This window comes from Pseudopodoces humilis, chromosome 1 (assembly GCF_049639895.1).
Source record: "Pseudopodoces humilis isolate 2021_Gansu_Grassland_sample_001 chromosome 1, ASM4963989v1, whole genome shotgun sequence".
NCBI lineage: Eukaryota > Metazoa > Chordata > Aves > Passeriformes > Paridae > Pseudopodoces > Pseudopodoces humilis.
The window spans coordinates 20,562,618-20,580,919 of NC_142200.1; the positions used below are offsets into that span (position 1 = coordinate 20,562,618).

General features: G+C 40.9%; 1 protein-coding gene across 1 annotated transcript; it reads left to right on the top strand.

Moving 5' to 3' along the window:
- Positions 1-1,604: 1,604 nt before the first annotated feature.
- PABPC1 (poly(A) binding protein cytoplasmic 1) lies at positions 1,605-17,503 on the top strand. Its single transcript, XM_005516985.3, has 15 exons — positions 1,605-2,296; positions 6,842-7,035; positions 7,128-7,243; positions 9,049-9,188; positions 10,463-10,557; positions 12,072-12,209; positions 12,306-12,401; positions 12,737-13,009; positions 13,183-13,276; positions 13,443-13,553; positions 14,511-14,665; positions 15,111-15,195; positions 15,364-15,494; positions 15,785-15,880; positions 17,062-17,503. Exons 1-14 carry the CDS (start codon positions 2,104-2,106, stop codon positions 15,875-15,877), a joined length of 1,914 nt encoding a protein of 637 aa, XP_005517042.1. The 5' UTR covers positions 1,605-2,103; the 3' UTR covers positions 15,878-15,880; positions 17,062-17,503.
- Positions 17,504-18,302: the final 799 nt, after the last annotated feature.

Consider the following 18,302-nt stretch of genomic DNA (forward strand, 5'->3'; position numbering starts at 1 on the left):
CAGGGCAGGGTGGAGGCTGAACAAAGACGTCACATTTTGCCATGGGGAGATGCCAGCTCTGCCGTGGGTTTGGTCACCTACAACAAAAGGCAGTGAAACTGCAGCAGCTGCTGCGTGCAAGTGGAATCTTCACACTTGACAGCAAAATTCCACAAGTACTACCCCCTACGGCTCTACTTAAACCCATAATGGCAAATGCTAGTGAAAGAAAAATAAAACATCATCCAAAATATAAAACAAGAAAACAAAACAAGATGCAAAACTGCAGACCTTTCTTTTTCTTTATATTGAAACTGTGTGAACAGTAAGACGACAGTAAGAAAAACAACATTAAATATAAAAGAGCAATTACCTCCAAGACTTCTGCAAATCCATGATATGGCTTCCTGCGTTACACTTTCATTAATGTTTAGTGTTTAGTCCAAGTGCAAGTACTTGTACATTTGTTTAGCAGGAATGAAGTACATTTTATTTGATTCTATTATTTTGTGAGACTCTGAAACACGATTGATTGGCTGGTAATAAAAAGCCCCATAGAATTCTAATTGATAGGAAAATATATTGCTTTCTCACAAAAGGATTAATGGGTTTTTTGGATTAGAAAAAAAAAAACACCTAAAAACAAAACAAGGTTTTCCAAACTCCACAGGATTGCTTTGGTGTTTAAGGAAGTACTAGAGGCAACACTTTGTGCCCCGGTGTAATTGACATGGTGGTGTTCAGTCAAGGGTTGGACCCGATGATCTCGCAGGCCTTTTCCAACCTCATTCGTTCTGTGGTTCTGTGTACGATTCTCCCTGAGAAATTCTGTATACAGCACAAGTCACGACACTGAGTTAGCAGGTTTCCAAAGGCAGTTAGGAATGCGGCGTTACACCACCTCCCCAAACTGCCCGGGATGACGGTGGTCACCTCACCCACCCACAAAGCTGCAAGATGCCCAGTCAACTCCCAACGCCCTTCAACCTACAGCACGAACTTCTTTAGCGTAAAACACAGCGATAAAACACCCCTAACTTAAGGAGCGACCAGAGGAGAGCCGAAATGCTAACCCCGCTTTATTCCCGGCCTAATGACAATATTCCTCCGGGATCCGCGCCTCCAAACTTTCCTCCGCCGCCGCCCCACCCGCCACAGCGCACGCGCCCAGCGGCCGCGCGAGCCGCCCCCTTCCGGCCCCGAGCGCGCGACCTCCCAGCGGCCAGCGGCGGGTGGGGCGCGCGGAGCTCGCGAGGGAGCCGCTAACGCCCCGCCCCGCGCCAGTCGTTGGTCCGCTCGGCGCGCACGCGCCCTTTCACCCCCCCCGCCCTCCCCAACCGCGCACATGTGCGCGCCCTCCCGCGCGTGCGCCCTGCCGCCGAGCTGCCCCCACACTCGCACCGCCCTTCGTGACGCCGGGCGGGCGCAGGCGCAGTCCCCGCGCGGCCGCCCCCCCGCCCCGCCCCTCCCTCGCGCATGCGTTGGACCCGCCGCCCCGCGCGGCCTGCCGCGCGTCCCCCCCCCCCCGCCCGCAGGTGCGCGTGCGCGGTGCGCGCGGCGCCGTGCGTGGCGCGCGGCGCGGCGGGGGCGGGGGGGCGGGGCGGGTATATATAGAGCGCGGCCGGGGCGGCGGCCGCCCCCTTGTCCCCCGGCCGCCGTCGGAGCTGTGTGCGCAGTGCGTGTGCTCCGGACCATCCGGACACGCCGGCCCGGCCCCGCAGCACCATTTATTACTAAAAAAATACCTAAAAAAGCCAAAAAAAATCCAAAAATCTTAAAAAACCTTTTAAAAAAAATAATCCTCTTTCCTCATCCAACCTTCCCGACAACCTTTCTGCAAACGGCCGGTTTGATATAAAATAACCCGGTGAAGCGAAGTCCCCCGGACCCGGCGCAGCCGAGAGGAGACACACAGCGAGCCCGACCCTGCCGAGCGCAGCACCCGCCGCCACCAGCTCCACCCGGCCCGCACGGAGCGACCCGACCCCCGCCCGCCCATCCGCCGCACCCACCGCAGCCGTTGAGTCCGAGCGGCCCCGCGCCGTCTCCGCCGGCCCCGCTCGCACCGAACGCCGCGGCCTCCGCCTCGTCAGCGCCCCCCCCGCGCCGGGAGACGGCGGCAGGATGAACCCCAGCGCCCCCAGCTACCCCATGGCCTCGCTCTACGTGGGGGACCTGCACCCCGACGTGACCGAGGCCATGCTCTACGAGAAGTTCAGCCCCGCCGGGCCCATCCTCTCCATCCGCGTCTGCAGGGACATGATCACCCGCCGCTCGCTCGGATACGCCTATGTCAACTTCCAGCAACCCGCCGACGGTGAGTGCCGGGCCGCGGGCGCCGGCGGAGCCATGTTTGTCCCCTGCCCCCCGCCCCGGCCGCCGCCCCGCATCCATTTTGCCGCCCGGGACGGGGCGGACCAGGCGGGGAGCGGGGGGAAGTTGGCGGCGAGGCCGCCGCTCGCACGCGGCCCGGGCCGCCCGCGCCTCGTGGCGCCCGAAGAAGCAGGGGGGAGGCGCTTCCGCGGACCGAGAGCGGCCGCAGGGCCCCGGCCATGGGCTGGAGAGCGCCCGGGGGCCCGGCGGGGCTGCCCCGGCTCCCGGGGAGGGGATCGAGGATGAGTGTGCGCGCGGCTCTTCACGTCCGACCGAGATGAAGGGTAGCGTGAGGAAAACATCGCAGTCATTAGCACCTTTTAATAACCGCGCAGGAGCTGGGTGTGTGTGAGTGCGTGGTTAAGAGGCCGGGAGAAGGAAGTAGGACGCACCGGTGTGGCTGGGTAGTTTCACAGGCGTCCAGGCCGAAGCGTTTGTTAAAACACCATGGCAGGTCCGTCACGTGCAGGGAGGGCATGAAACTACTCGGGCCTCCTTGTGCTTCTTCCTCATGTAGCTGGAGCCCTAGCTGTGTTCTCATTCGTGTCTCTTCGCCGTAAATTCTCTGACATCGTTTTTCCCAAGTCGCGTTTTTATGAAACTTGTGTTTTCACGAAGTCTTGTTGCTTCTCTAAAGTTATATCGGTAAAGAAACTTTCTCTGTAGTGCTGGTCATATTGGGAAACACAGTGTGATCTATTTGGAGGGTGTTTCATTAAAGGAACTGAATGCGACTGCTTCTAAGTTTTGTGGAGTCCAGTTAAAAGAAAAGAAGTAATTGCCCAGCTAGAAGATAACGTGATTTCAAGTAGAGTTAAGTAAGCAGTTTTCTATTATGATGATTTTATTTTCAAGCATATGAAAGTGAGATACTTAAATTACAAACTTTTCAAGCAATTAGATTTAACTGGCTTTCAGAATTAGCTTTAGCATACAGCCATTATCACATCAGACTTTGGTGTACCGATGGTATCTGTATATAAGTAGTAGAAGTTACTGTCTAATCTTGAGAAGACAGATACTCCACCTGTTATCAGCTCTCTCAGTTCAGAGAGCTTTTGATTTATTCAGCCATTCTTTAGGATGAGATGATTTGAATGCTTGTTTTGACATACTTTGTTTTCAAAAAAATAAGGGGTTAGCACAGGTCAGTACTGTAGTATAGTAATGTCAGGGCATAAGGTGAAGGTGATTCAAATACTGCGTCTCCTTAGTATTGACAGAGTTCCATAAGGGCTGACTTTATCATTGTCATTAGTTAAGCAATCAGTGCATTTTGTGGCTTGTTTTGTAATTCGTTAAATGTGGGAACAAATAGCGCTTTTTCACGTGAGCAGTGCTTAATTCAGTTTTTGAATATGCCTCTTGGGTGCTGTTACTCCAAATGCTGTATTTTTCAGGCTTTGGGAGACACACGTTTTAGTCCATAACTAGTCCAGTTCAGCTAAAAGTATTTCTTATCAAACCTGCATCTGGCACATATCTGGAAGTAGTTGTTTAAAATACACTTCAGTGGTGTTGCACAATTATACTTTTTCAAGATTTTTGTAATTTTCCTATTCTTGGCAAATATCTAGAAAGCATTTGCTGGGGGTGTTTTATAGGTCATCACATCCCTTTACAGAAACCTTGAAATAGGAGTTTTGAGGATGAATGGTTATTCTTAATGTCATCCTAGTTTTATTTTGATTCCAAACTAGATACCTTTTATTGGTCTAGCCAAATTTTTAGCTTCATCTCAGTCTATGCCTATTAAACAGCTAGTAACAATTACCTTGGGTTTTGAAAAATAGTTTTGAAGGTGTGCTTGACATCACCAGCTGTCTGTAAACGAGGGATCGAAAAGCCCTTCTAAAAACTAATTAGGCCTGATGACACATGTGTGAGGTATGCACACATTTCAGAGTTGTGACTTTTCTGAATTTGAGTCATAGTCTGGAGTAAAGCTCGAGCAATCTTGTTTAATCACTAAACTAGAAATACTCTTGAGTAATCTGAAACGGCATCAGAATCGTTTGGATTTTTAGAATAGTAATGTTTCCAGAGGTTTTTTATTTCATAGCTATTGCTGTTTACCTTTAACACAGGTTGGCATTAAGTGTATATTCTGAGTGATTTTGAAATTGGTTAAGTGGACTGTCCAGTTACTCTCGACTAAAATGGGAGCTGGTGAGTCATTCAATGAGAGCTCCAGCAGAATCAGCAGAAGTACAGCCTGGGTAGGTGTGTCCATTGGTAACAAGTTCGCTGCTGAATGGGGCTGCCTCCTGCAACCGGCACAGCCTTTTATGACTGAAATATAATGAAAGTGAGCCAGTTTCACTCGTTGGGAATTGTAATGTGTGTAGCTTGTACCTGGTTGTAGATGAAGTTTATTAATGTTTTAAAAATCTACCGTGGAATTACAATGTGATGTTGATTAGGCAGAAAAACTTAAATTTCTTGTACTTCTGCTCAAAAGGAGAGACAAGGAGAGCTGCTGAAGTTTCCATGCTGTTCTCGTGGAGGAAATGGTGCTTGTCTAAGACACAGGCTCTCACAATTTGTTAAGAGTGGTAATGTTTGCAAAGGACCCATGGACCCACTTTCAGTCAGATGGTTGGGAAATGTGTTTAGGAACACACATTTTTGAGGAGTGTCAGGATTATTCTAGAAGCAATTAGCATGAATTAGAAAAGCCTCTTTTCTAGTAAAGGAAGCCCTGTTACTACTTCTGGAAATAATGAACTGTTTGTTGCTGGCACATCTATTGGTGCTGGCAGTAATGATTCTAATGACTTCCAGGGCAGTAGTGAAGTCTTAAAGTTTCTACTGTGGCTAGTCTGATATCCACAGGTTTTTATTATTTTTTCCTTTTTTTTTTTTATCTTCTCCCCCCCACTTTTGTAGTATAGAGCTTTCCAATTGTTTTTTTTTTTCTCTTTAGCACTACCTAGGTTGCCTTTTCTCTCCTGCTTAATTTATATTAAAGTTTTTGAAAGCCTTATTAACTTACATAGAAGACTGGCATGTAATTTTTGTGGCTTCAGTTTAAGTAACTTGCTGAGTCGCTACTGTCAAGTGAATATGGTAATAGTATCAATAATCTTTTTTCCCCTGAAAATGTTAGATGTCCATCTCTTTAATGCCTACAGATGTCTTTCAGAGAATATAATCTTCAAATTTATTTCTAATTTGAAAATGTCACAAGAAAGGATATAAAACATGGTATATCAGCAGAATCCCAGGTTCACTGCAAATTGTCTTTGGCCATGACATGCAACAATATAGCTCAAGACAAAAGCAGCACTTAAAAAATAAAAACATTAAATAGAGGTTTTCACAATGGGATTGGCCCTTGGTCCTCCCCCAAAAAAATTTTAACTAACACTGTTGCTGTTTAAAAAACTAGTGATCTAAGCTGATTTCAGTCTTGTTAAGGTCATACTGTTCTGATACTTGCAAATTACAGTGAAGTGAGCTAGCACCCAGGGGTGTGACTTCAGGTATTTAGTGGAACTTTTTTCAGTGTTCTTCCAGACTTACAGGAACAGGGATGAAAAGGAGCTGCTATACTTGAGAACTATTGCTCTTTTATGCTTAAATACAACAGTTGAGTTATAAGATCACAAACATATCTTGTGGCTTTGAAGAGTCATGTGAAAACTGAGCAAGTCTTGATACTTCCTCATCTAAATACACAAGAGATTTTACATACAGGATTTGAAAAGTTAGTTATGGAGTTCTACTGGAAAAACTACTCCATTGGAGTAACAAAACCTGGTTTACATTACCCTAGTTTGCTCTTTTAATGTTTGCTCTTTCATTGAGCTCATATGTATTTCATTGTGAGCTTTTAGAATATATGTATCATTTCAGATTCTCTGAATTACTAAACCAAGTAAGTGCTAGTTTTGAATCCCTTTAAACTGTCTATGGCCCAGAATTTCATCACAGATCTTTTTGGTCACTGAGGAAGTTGTGTGGAATAGCTGCCTGAGTGAGGCTTGAACATCCACCTAGAAAAGAAATTTTGTCAGTTTATGGGTACTGACATTGTAGGTGTTCTTATGTTAACATTTGCAAAAGGTCTCGTATAGACACAAGCAGTACCCCTAAAAGTATTCTTGTTGACACAATATACATCTGTGTGATATAGGAGAAGCCAGCTGATTTTCACAAATGCTAAAACTTCATAACAGCTGCCACTTGCTGCGTTTTCTCCTGTCACCTTACCATCTTTTCATAGATTTAGTCTTACGGGTTGATGAGATTTTTTGCAGCTTTCTCAGCTGGTTTGTGCTCCTTCCGAAGTGCAGCTTTTGCTGATGAGTTTTTTCTAGTTCTTCCTTGCATACAACAAGAGTACACTGGAGGCTTGGGTTTGCAGCTTGGTGATGGTGCTGGACTTGAAATAGTAAAAATGTTACTAAGAATTGTACTTCAGCTGGTATTTGTGTGCTTATTAAGATAACTAGAGTTTTCTACTAATTCCATAATGTTTTTCCAGCTGAACGAGCTTTGGACACCATGAACTTTGATGTCATTAAAGGCAAACCAGTGCGCATCATGTGGTCTCAGCGCGATCCATCTCTACGCAAAAGTGGTGTAGGAAACATCTTCATCAAAAATTTGGACAAATCAATTGATAACAAAGCTTTGTATGACACATTTTCTGCTTTTGGGAACATCCTGTCTTGTAAGGTTAGTGGAAAATAAAAGGTATTGACTCACAAACTCTTCAATTTATGCTGGAAGCATTCCATGAGTATTACAGCAAGGTTTTTCATTAATAGGTGGTGTGTGATGAAAATGGATCCAAGGGTTATGGATTTGTACATTTTGAGACACAAGAAGCTGCAGAAAGAGCTATTGAAAAAATGAATGGTATGCTGCTTAATGACCGCAAAGTGTAAGTACATAAATAAGTATTTAGGGATCAGCAAACTGAAATTCATTTTATGGCAGACAAAGATTTAAAAGTTTACCTAGGAAAGGAGGGTTGTTCTAAATTTTTCTAATTTTAAGTTGTAGAGTTTTAGTGTTAGGGATTTTAAGAATTTTATCACCTGCCTATTCTAGAGGCAGCCTGAGTTCAAAAAGACAAATAATGGACTCCAGAGGAAAAAGTAATTTCATTAATTGTCTCACAAGCCAATATTGTAATAAGGATTTGGGATCTTCCTGGTTTTCTGATCTTATTGGTTTGAGATTAAATACAATCCATTGAGTATTCTGAATAGTACTTCCTTTATAAGAGTTATGAGATAAGTGTGTTATCCGTATTTTGGAGTTAGCTGAGAGTTACTTGGCACTAAAGAGTGTCAGATTAGTCTAATATTTTTGTATGAATGTCTGTTAATAGGTATATCTAGGGAGTAGAAAATAAAACTTAGAGAAGTGTACTGTTTTAAACATTATCACTGTTCGACATTGTAGGAAAAAAAAATGTTATTTGGCAACTTCTAAAATAATATTTAAGCTGGAGTGAGTGTGCCTCACAGCTATGCCTAAGGAATCGTTACGGTGTTTGGTATAATTGCAAAAGAACAGTTCTTTAAATACTTAGGAGGGTTTGGAAAAATGATGACAGAAATCAGCATCAGATTACCATCATGGATTATTTTTACATGTAGAGATGGATAGGTAAGACACATATAGGGAAAACACATATTTTGAAACTCCAGTTTTCCTGGTTCTTCTGTTCTTGACTGATATATTGTGGATGTTTTTATTCAGTGTCCATTGTTATACAGCCTTAAATTAATAAACATGGTTAGTATGCATTTATAACAGCACAGGGGTAAATATGTTTTATATTGTGAGAGTTAATTTTGCTTTGAATTTCTATTCAGGCTAGTCTTTTAGAAATCAACTCAAACACTTCACTCACTATCTAAATCTGCAGAACACATTGCATTCCCATTCTTACTGTACTTGATTGCTATAAATAAGGTGAAATAATCAAAGTTTAAAAATTACTGAGGTACTGGATGCACCTGTATTGCATTTGCCAAATTTGTGACTTTAAAGTTAGAGACTACAATAAAATTGAAAGTAGGAATCTGCTACAGTCAGAAATCTGTGTCAGCCATGTACAGTCTGGTAGGGCTGCAGAATGTTGTGTTCAGGTTCTGCTCTTTCCTGCCAGTATGAACTAACCATTGGTGTTTCCAGCCAATTTGCAATGGTATTTGACTCAAGAGCGAGTTGAACTATTTACTTCACTATGCCTAAAAATAGTCATGGATGCAGGCTGGAAAGGTGTGCTGCGGAGTGAGGACAGTTAGTTAAATATCCCTTGCTCAAAAACAGAGCAGTAACTGCTTTAAGGCTACCATATTTTTAGTATGGCAGAGGGATTGAGCTGTTACCTAGAATTTCTGTTTAGCCTCTTTACTTAGTACTCTTTCCATTGTCAAGCTCCTGTTCTCAGAGGCTGTTTTATAAAAGTGAACAATCTCACCAATGGCTTGGAAGTATTTTCATGCCTTGTAACTTGTATTTTCATGGGATAAACACTCTAATGTAACAAAGGACAATGGAATTGTTTTTCAGATTGAGTTTTATCATAAATATTTTATCTCAAGAATTTCCTACCTATAAGTGAACAAGACTGATTAAGAATAAAATACAATGCCGGAGGATTAAAGTAAATTTTTAAACCTTGAGACACACTTGCTTTAATCTGTATTACTCTGTTCTTCCTGCAACTAGATTTGTTGGAAGGTTTAAATCTCGCAAGGAACGTGAGGCAGAGCTTGGAGCCAGAGCAAAAGAATTCACCAATGTTTACATCAAAAATTTTGGAGAAGACATGGATGATGAGAGACTTAAGGAACTCTTTGGCAAGTTTGGTAATGTCTTAATGTTTATATAAACACAAGTGAACTTCAATTTACTACATGTCTCCTATCTGTACAGTTCCTTGAAATACAAGGAAACAGGGCTGATGTTGTTGTAAAAACGTAATAAAAGTTACTGAAAAATTGGTACAGAATTCTAGTTTCAGACCCAAAAGTGCAGTAATATCTGAATTTTAAATGCACACAATTTCGTATTTAATCCTGCTATCAGGACTGTTTTCAGTAATCTCAAGATCGTGTGTCTATGCCTTTTACAATTTTTTAAAGTTGTAAATAGAAGTGTTCTCTGGTTTAGTACAGATTAATTTTATAAATGCACCTACAGGCTGTGTGACAAATGAATTTACTATTGCTTTCATTGACCTGCAGACTTACCTCTGTTATTCAGTTGCATTGTGATGGTTGACATAATACAAAATTATAAGGAACTATTCCAGCACCAAGCTATGAGATTCTGCCTTGATCCTCACACACACGGGGCAAAACGCACAGTTAACGCACAGAGCAAAATGATGGTGGATGTAGTAATGTAGATGATGTGTTACCATCAAAATAGGAAATGGAAAATCTCTTAATGCCATTACAGGTTCCCCACATTTTATTTTCAATCTCACTTTTTCTTTTTTTTTCTCCTTCCCTGTATGCTTTTGCTGTTCTCCAGTGGATATTGTGTAAAGCAAGGGAAAGTCTTGTATGAGAGATACCCTGTAGCAGCCTTAAACAGCGTGTACAGGAAATTCTTTTCTGCACTTCAAGTATCTGTGGTTGAAACACTAGCAAATTTAGCTGCTACAGCTAAATTGGCTACTTCCAATTGAGTCCGTGAACTGCAATTTTTCAGAGGTTATGAAATTGCTGAACCAGGATGGACTTTTTCACCAGGATAAATAGTGAAATGTATACCTAATTACAAGGCCTTCCTCTGGCTTTTTCAGTACCCACTTCAAAGGATGGAAACACTAATACTTTTCAAGTGTCATAATTTTTAATGACAAAACAAATGAATTTATTTTGTGGTGAAATTTTCTTTCACTTTGAAGGGGAATTTTGGTTGAAAATACAGTAGAAAAGAAATTCAGCATGCCGGACTTCAGCCATAATGGCTGAAGTTCATCAGAGCAAATTAGTAATTTCATATTAATGGGTGACATTCACTTGATACTATTATTGGTGCAGGAGTCTTTTAAATATTATCTTCTAAAGCTGTTCAAAAGGTGACAAGAATGCACTGTGTATGAAGCATAAGTATTTTATTCTCTTTTTAGGTCCTGCTTTAAGTGTAAAAGTTATGACTGATGAGAGTGGAAAATCCAAAGGCTTTGGCTTCGTTAGTTTTGAAAGACACGAAGATGCCCAGAAAGTAAGCTTTTGGACTTAATTTTAGGAATCCTGTAACTGAGACCCAAATAATATGTTTCATTGAATGATTAAGTTTTTTTAATTGGTCAAGGCCACTGCAAAAAGAGATACTCACTCCTAAATTACTTAGCACAGTTTCTGTCATTTAGAATGTTTTCCTATGAGCAAATGTCAGTTGGTCTGAGAAGCCTATTAAGTCAAGATACTCTGATACAGCTGGAACAAGTGTAGAAATGGGGAATCTTGAATACTTTAAAAACCTGTTGTAGTTCGGCTTAAAGTTCTTAATGATACTTGGACTTTCACATGCTGAGCAATATACAGCATAGCAAATTACTACATCTCTGAATCACTGGATCCAATTTGGTTGCACAAAATGTTTGTGCAAGGCAGAAAGAATTGTGTTTTCAAACTGTAGCTCTGCAAAGTCAGCAGGAAAACTGTTAGTTTTATAAAGCATGTTTGGTATAACTGTGAGAAAATAGTTGTAGAGCCCGGTGATGTTGCTTTTACTCCAAGGGGTAACTTTGGAAAAAGGGTCCTTTTTATTCATATATACGTCTATAACATGCCAGTATGCTGTATAACTTAATTCTTTGTCAACGGGTTGCTTTGATATGTCAGTTTACTGTGACAGTAGGGCCATAACATCAGGAAAAAATGCAGTACTGAACAAATCATGGCAACAAAGTTTGCTTTTCGAAAAGCATTTTGGTGTTTTGTTGGTACTGCAAGTGAACAAGCAGGAGATTAGAACAAATCCTGTCACTTAACATCAACATTTTTCAGGCTTGTATACATTAATTGATGAATAGTTTCTTTACTGTAGTCAGAAGGACATGTTTGGTGTTTTAAATAACATAAAATTCCAGTATCTCTGTAAAAATGTCTAATGGCTTGAATCCTAAACATATACAATAAACTGGTGACTTCTGGTTTTAAATTAATTGAGTATGTGCTAGAGTTTTTACATCTGAAGAGTTGTAACTCAAAGCAGTATGAAGGGAAAAAGTTCACATTTTCATACTTTTAAGTATTTCATTAATGAAAGACTAAAAGTGACAAAAAAGCTCTGTATGTCATCTGTAGCTTGACACTCTAGTATAGAAAGATCTGATAGGTACTATGGTTTCAGGTGTTACTTTTAAAGATGGGACTAGGTGGATTAAAGCCTTTCAACTTTATTTGCTTATTTTTTCTCTGCCATTAGTAAGATAAGGCTGGAGAAATAGTTCTTGCAACTTGGGATTTTTTTCTCCAGCTTCATATATAAAAAAAGTGGTTTGTATCCCTTGTGACTTGTCTTCAAGACAGGCATACTGGAAAGCAGTTTCCATGTTACCACAAGTGGGGAAGTCTTGGGGTATTTTGTTTCAATTAGTGGTATTTTAAGATGGATTCTTTTTCTAGAATCCTTATGTAGATAGGATTCTTATGTTTTTATATTTGAAATGCATTTTTTTTGTGTGTCTGAAAAATGCTGGAGCACTGCTAACTTGTTGTTTGTTAATGAAGGCTGTAGATGAGATGAACGGGAAAGAGCTCAATGGAAAACAAATCTATGTTGGCCGGGCTCAGAAAAAGGTGGAAAGACAGACGGAGCTGAAGCGCAAGTTTGAACAAATGAAGCAGGACAGGATCACCAGATACCAGGTTCCGTTTTAAATCAAGAGGGCTAACTGTATTATATGATAGTTTGAGATTTACACAGAACGCTTGCTTTTAAAAATAACTTGCCTGTTTTCTTAGGGTGTAAACCTTTACGTGAAAAATCTTGATGATGGGATCGATGATGAGCGTCTCCGAAAAGAGTTCTCTCCATTTGGTACAATCACTAGTGCAAAGGTAAAGTTCATAGATTGTGTTCATGTTTTTTGAAAGTCAGCTTTCTTGATTATTGTACATGTCAGGTTAAACACAGTATGATCGTCCTTTCTTGAAATAAATTAAGTAGTAGGACTAGTGTAAGAAAAGTTACGTCTTTCCAGTCAATATTGTGCTCATTGTTATTTCAATGAGATTTTAATCTCCATTCAGGTGACAGTGAACTGTTAATTACACACTAATACTCATTTTTAAGTTGTGGTCTCACTTCTAATAAGCTGGAACAAGAAACTCATGCAAGTTGAATAAGTATATTACAGAACATTTAGTTCTAAAACTAAGTTTTGTGCTGACAGGTGATGATGGAAGGTGGCCGCAGCAAAGGATTTGGATTTGTGTGCTTTTCGTCACCAGAAGAAGCCACCAAAGCAGTCACAGAAATGAATGGTAGAATTGTGGCTACTAAACCATTATATGTAGCTCTAGCCCAGCGTAAAGAGGAGCGCCAAGCTCATCTCACCAACCAGTACATGCAGAGGATGGCAAGTGTAAGAGCAGTACCTAATCCTGTAATCAACCCCTACCAGCCAGCACCTCCTTCAGGATACTTCATGGCAGCTATTCCTCAGGTAAGTGTAGGGATGAGTAACTGCGTATAAGGTCTGCTTAGATTTAACTGTAAATGTAACTGTTAGCATGTGTCAGTGATTTCAGCATTTTAATCTCATGGTGGGAGTGTGCTGGGCTGTTCAGCATGCCCGTCACAGACAACAAAGTTAAGTGATGTTGTTGTGTTTGGCAGACTCAGAACCGTGCTGCGTACTATCCTACTAATCAGCTTGCTCAACTTGCTAGACCTAGTCCTCGCTGGACTGCTCAGGGTGCCAGACCTCATCGTAAGTCACTTTTTTACCTCTGTCCAGAGATTGCTGTAAACTCTGTAGCATTTACCTTTGTACTTCCAAATACATTTTCATGGCATTGCTGTATCAGTCTTCTGTTTGTCATGTTGTCACCACTCAGTGTTTCAGCATGTAACAGTATCTTTTTTCTAAACCATAGCATTCCAAAACATGCCTGGTGCTATCCGCCCAGCAGCACCCAGACCACCTTTCAGTACCATGAGACCAGCTTCTTCCCAAGTTCCACGAGTCATGTCAACACAGCGTGTTGGTGAGTTTGATTTATGCAAACTTTAAGTGTTAGACTTCTGTTCCAATTTTGATGGTTTAGCATGATCTTGAAAAAATAAACATTGCTAAGTTTAATATCACAAGTGATATTCCTAATGTAATACCATTTTCTAGTAATTACTTTAACTGCTGTCCCAGCAAAGACTCCAGCTGTGATCCCATCTCTTCAGGATGAAGTACTTTTGTGTGTGCTTCAGTAATACTGGATGATGGCTTCTGTCATTTCTAAACATAGTTGCAGCAATTGTAATAATAGGTTGCATATAGAAATACTGAGATGATACAATTCTAGGTCTTAATTTGTTATATTTCACGTATACATATTTTATTGTTGTGAGAGAGTATCATGAATGCAAAATCTGCACATCACTGAATGAACCAGGATTGACTGTATTCATTGAATGGTTTGGGTTGGAAGGACCCTTAAAGCTCATGTAGTTCAACCCCCTGCCAGAGGCAGGGAACCCTCCACTAGACCAGGGTACTCAGAGCCCTATCCAGGCTGGTCTCTAACATCTCCAGGGATAGAGTCCACAACCTCTCCGAAGGCATAATTCTCCCAGAATGTATCAGGCAGCCATCTACTTTCTAAAAGTATCTTTTTTAGAATGACTGATGTAATGTGTTCAGGAAATCAAATGTCCTTTAGTTTATAATGAAATTATATTAATACTCAAAAAAGTGGATTTTTTATCATGGATCTTTTTTCAATGGCATGTAAAAAGGGCAGTTCATGAATGAAGTGACTGGAAAGTAGCATCCAGTAAATTTCAAGGTTTGAACCTTTGTATGTGACCAGTGATGTGACAGTTGATAAAACTACTAAGATGAATCTGTAACACAATACCTAAATTAGGTGTTTGGCTCAAGTTGATTTGTTGGGCAAAATAATTATAATAATAATTATTCACATCTGGAATTGTTACTATTTTTTCAGCTAATACATCAACACAAACGATGGGTCCACGTCCTGCAGCAGCAGCTACTGCAGCCACTCCTGCCGTGCGCACAGTACCACAGTACAAATACGCTGCGGGTGTTCGCAATCCTCAGCAGCACCTCAACACGCAGCCACAGGTTGCTATGCAGCAGGTATGTGATCTGGGGAACTGCTCTGTGCTTTTACTGATGTTCTTTCTGTGCTTTTACTGATGTTCTTTCCAAAGGAAGGTGGTGAGGGTGATGGGAGGGAAATTCAGGCTCTGCATCATGGCAGTAGAGTAAAAGCACTAGAGAGTTAAGTATATTTGAAGTTCACCTGGGACAGGATACAATCCCATGCTGCGTCATACTTTCCAGTTCCCTCATACCTTAGCCTAAATTCTTGTGCTTGCTCCTCGGTTTCTAATATTCCTCAGCATCATCACTCAGCTCTAACCAGTAGTATTTGATTAAATAGACATAGTTGTTAATTTCTTTGATGTTTCTGACACTGTAGGCATTGTGTATGCTGAGTTGTGAAATATTGGCTGTTTGAAGCTGCACCTAATTATGAGCCAGGGTTTAATTTTAAAATGTTATTAAAATTAATTTGCAGCCTGCTGTCCATGTGCAAGGTCAGGAACCCTTGACTGCTTCCATGTTGGCTTCTGCCCCTCCACAAGAACAAAAGCAGATGTTAGGTATGTGCATGATACCTTTCTCTATGTATTGTAGCAAAAGGACAGTTAAAAGTACACTTTTTCAATCTTAACATGCAGAGTAAATGGTTTTAGCAGTAGAACAAGTTGGTTTCCCTTATCCCTTCAATATAAGCTGGATTTGTCCCTACTTAAGTTTTTTCTCTCTAGGTGAACGTCTATTCCCTCTTATTCAAAGCATGCACCCTACTCTGGCGGGTAAGATCACTGGTATGTTGTTGGAGATTGACAACTCTGAACTCCTCCACATGCTCGAGTCTCCCGAGTCTCTTCGTTCGAAGGTAGGTGGACTTTTGCCTTGTACTGCTTCCGTAGGTGGTTAAGTCTACGCTGATCTAACAGCTGTTCGTGCTGGCACAGTGGAGTAACAGCAATGCAGCAGTGGCTCAGGGCAAGAGTATCCTCTTCCAGAGGGTGACACTGACTTACATGGATGAACTGGAATTGTAATGTTCTCCTTTATCTTTTCAACAATGCAGGCATTGTTTATACGTGTGATTTCCACTGTATTATTAACTTAAATATAAACTGCTAAGCTTCCCTTCATTTATTTCTCATTTGTACATAACAGGTTGATGAAGCTGTAGCCGTACTACAAGCCCACCAAGCTAAAGAGGCTGCTCAAAAGGCAGTCAATAATCCCACTGGGGTTCCAAGTGTTTAATAGGTAAGTTTGGCCACTGTAGTTCCATAGGTTGACTGGGGCAAGTCTTTGGTCCATGGCCTTGAAAGCAGCGTGTGTCCAGGCTCTGTGTCATGTGCAGCCAGAGGAAGTAGCAGCTATGGTAAACAAACTTCTGTGCTCAGTTGGTTAGCAAAAACTACTGACGTGTCATTGTTTCTAACAACACATTTATCTTGAATTAGTTCTAGGCATGTGTGCAAAAACAGGCAGTTCTACCAAATGCTACTGTTGAGAACAACTTGTGGAATTGAAATAAGCTTGAAACAACCCCCTTTTTCCTTAGGAATTAAAGAGCTTGTTTACACTGTAGTTTGTATATAGTTACCAAATTCTAAAATTGTACAGTAAGTGAAAACTAAACTACATATTGTCTTGACTTCACATTTGGGTGAATTTAATGTCAGTTAAAATAGTGATTTTTCTTCATTGCCTTCTGTGGGGCTGATATCTTAATTGTGCATGACAGCGGCAAATGGTCTTACCTTAATTTTGGCAGGGAAAAAGTGTGAAGTTGAGGATAAAAAGGAATCTATTATCTCTTTTGTCTAGTTAGGTTTTGCCTGCAAATGTGCCTTCTGCATTTGTAGCTGTAACATTTGATCACATAAAATTTTTCCTTTTTTCTTGATATTTTAATTTCTGTAATTTTCCTTTCAGAGGCAGAATTTGAGTAATGATTTTTAACATTTCTGTTTCAATACTTATTTTTTGCTAGTGACACTTTCACTACAGAGATAAGTGCTGAATAGGTTGTTTCTCCTAAACTAAGGCACCCATACTTTGAGGCCATTACTCTGTTTTAGCAACTGGAAATTGAAAATACTGCTAGGGTAGTTATTTGATGAGCCTCAGTCTGCCGGCCTCAAGAGTAGAGGTGACGTGCACTCAATCACGGTAACACTGTGCTTAAAGTGGAGCTGTCTGAGGGATTCTCCAGTTCTAGAGTCAGTGTTGTCTTGACATGGATCACAGACCTCTGAGTATTTTTGTGTCCCTAAAAAGAGGGAGGCCTTCTGATATTCTGTTTCTAAAGAACTTTGATATCATTTAAACTCAGTGAAAGCCCAGAGTGCTGCATGGTGTACAGTAGTAGTAAACAAGTCAGAAAACATACAAGGTGCTGCATTTGTTTTAAAACATAACACCATTGTTTTTCTTTGCAGAACTATCCGGGACTACAATCTAGAACTTCGCTTCACCGAAGAAAAAAAAAATCTAAACATGGAAAAACTATTAAATATTGAGAAAAACATTGCAAAATATAAAATAAATAAAAAAAGGAAAGGAAACTTTGAAGCTTACGTACAGAGCAACGCCGGGGCTAGCAAAACAAATGCTAGCCCTAGATTACTTATTGATTTAAAATTTAAAAAAAAATAGTAAAATAAAAAATACAAATTAATGTTTTATAAACCCAGGGGAAAAGAATTTTCAGCACAGTACAAAAATTTAAAGCATTCCTTTCTTTAATTTTGTAATTCTTTACTGTGGAAAAGCTCAGATTATCACCACTGTTTTAGTTGACAGTGAGAATTGATAGCTGAGCAAAGAAACATAATTTGGATTATAAAATTCTTGGTTTAATAAAAATTCCTTAAACACTGACTTACTTGTGATGGTTTTTTTTGTACAGTCTACTTTTCATAAGCTTGTCACCCAGAATGCCAAGTTAGAATCCCATTCTATAGTATGTTTTGGTGGATTGTAGCGAAGATAAGCCTACACCTGTAGACTGTCTTCTAAATAACAGAAGTGAAGGGAGGGGGGAAGTGTTTGGGTTTTTCTTAACAAATTGTGCTGCTTGACCTGTCTCTGCTCTACTGCACAATAGCACAGGAATAATTCTGTCTTCACTCAGGGATGATGGGGTCATCAGGTCAGTTTGTGTCCCTAAAGGGGGTTTGCAGTGAAATGGCCAATGACACTAAAGTGGGAAGAGGGAGCACTAACACGTGAGCTATTTCATTTGCTACAGAACTGTACTGAGATTGGGAGTTTTACTTAAATGTGAAACCAACCTAAGTGTTAAATGCATGAACAAGAGACAGAGTAAAAGGGCTTTTGTTGTAAAACAAAATTCCACTGTGTGAGTTAGCAGATACTCTAAAGTTTGTCCATCCACAGATGTGTTATCCTACAGTTGCTGCCTTGCTTTTTTGTTTTCTCCTTTCTACAGACCTGTGGAATAAAAAGGGGTATTTTCTACCCAGTTTAGCCCATAATTGGCTGTATAAGTTGCTTTTTCAAAATTGATAATGCAAAGGGAGAAATGAAGAAGTGAAAATGGCATACCCTGCTTTTACATAGAAGAGGGTAAAACCTGTCAGGCTGGGCTGGGGAAGAGGCACAAAGATCTGTTGGTCATGGAGGAAGATGTGAGAGGTAACCGCTGCAATCTCTGGGT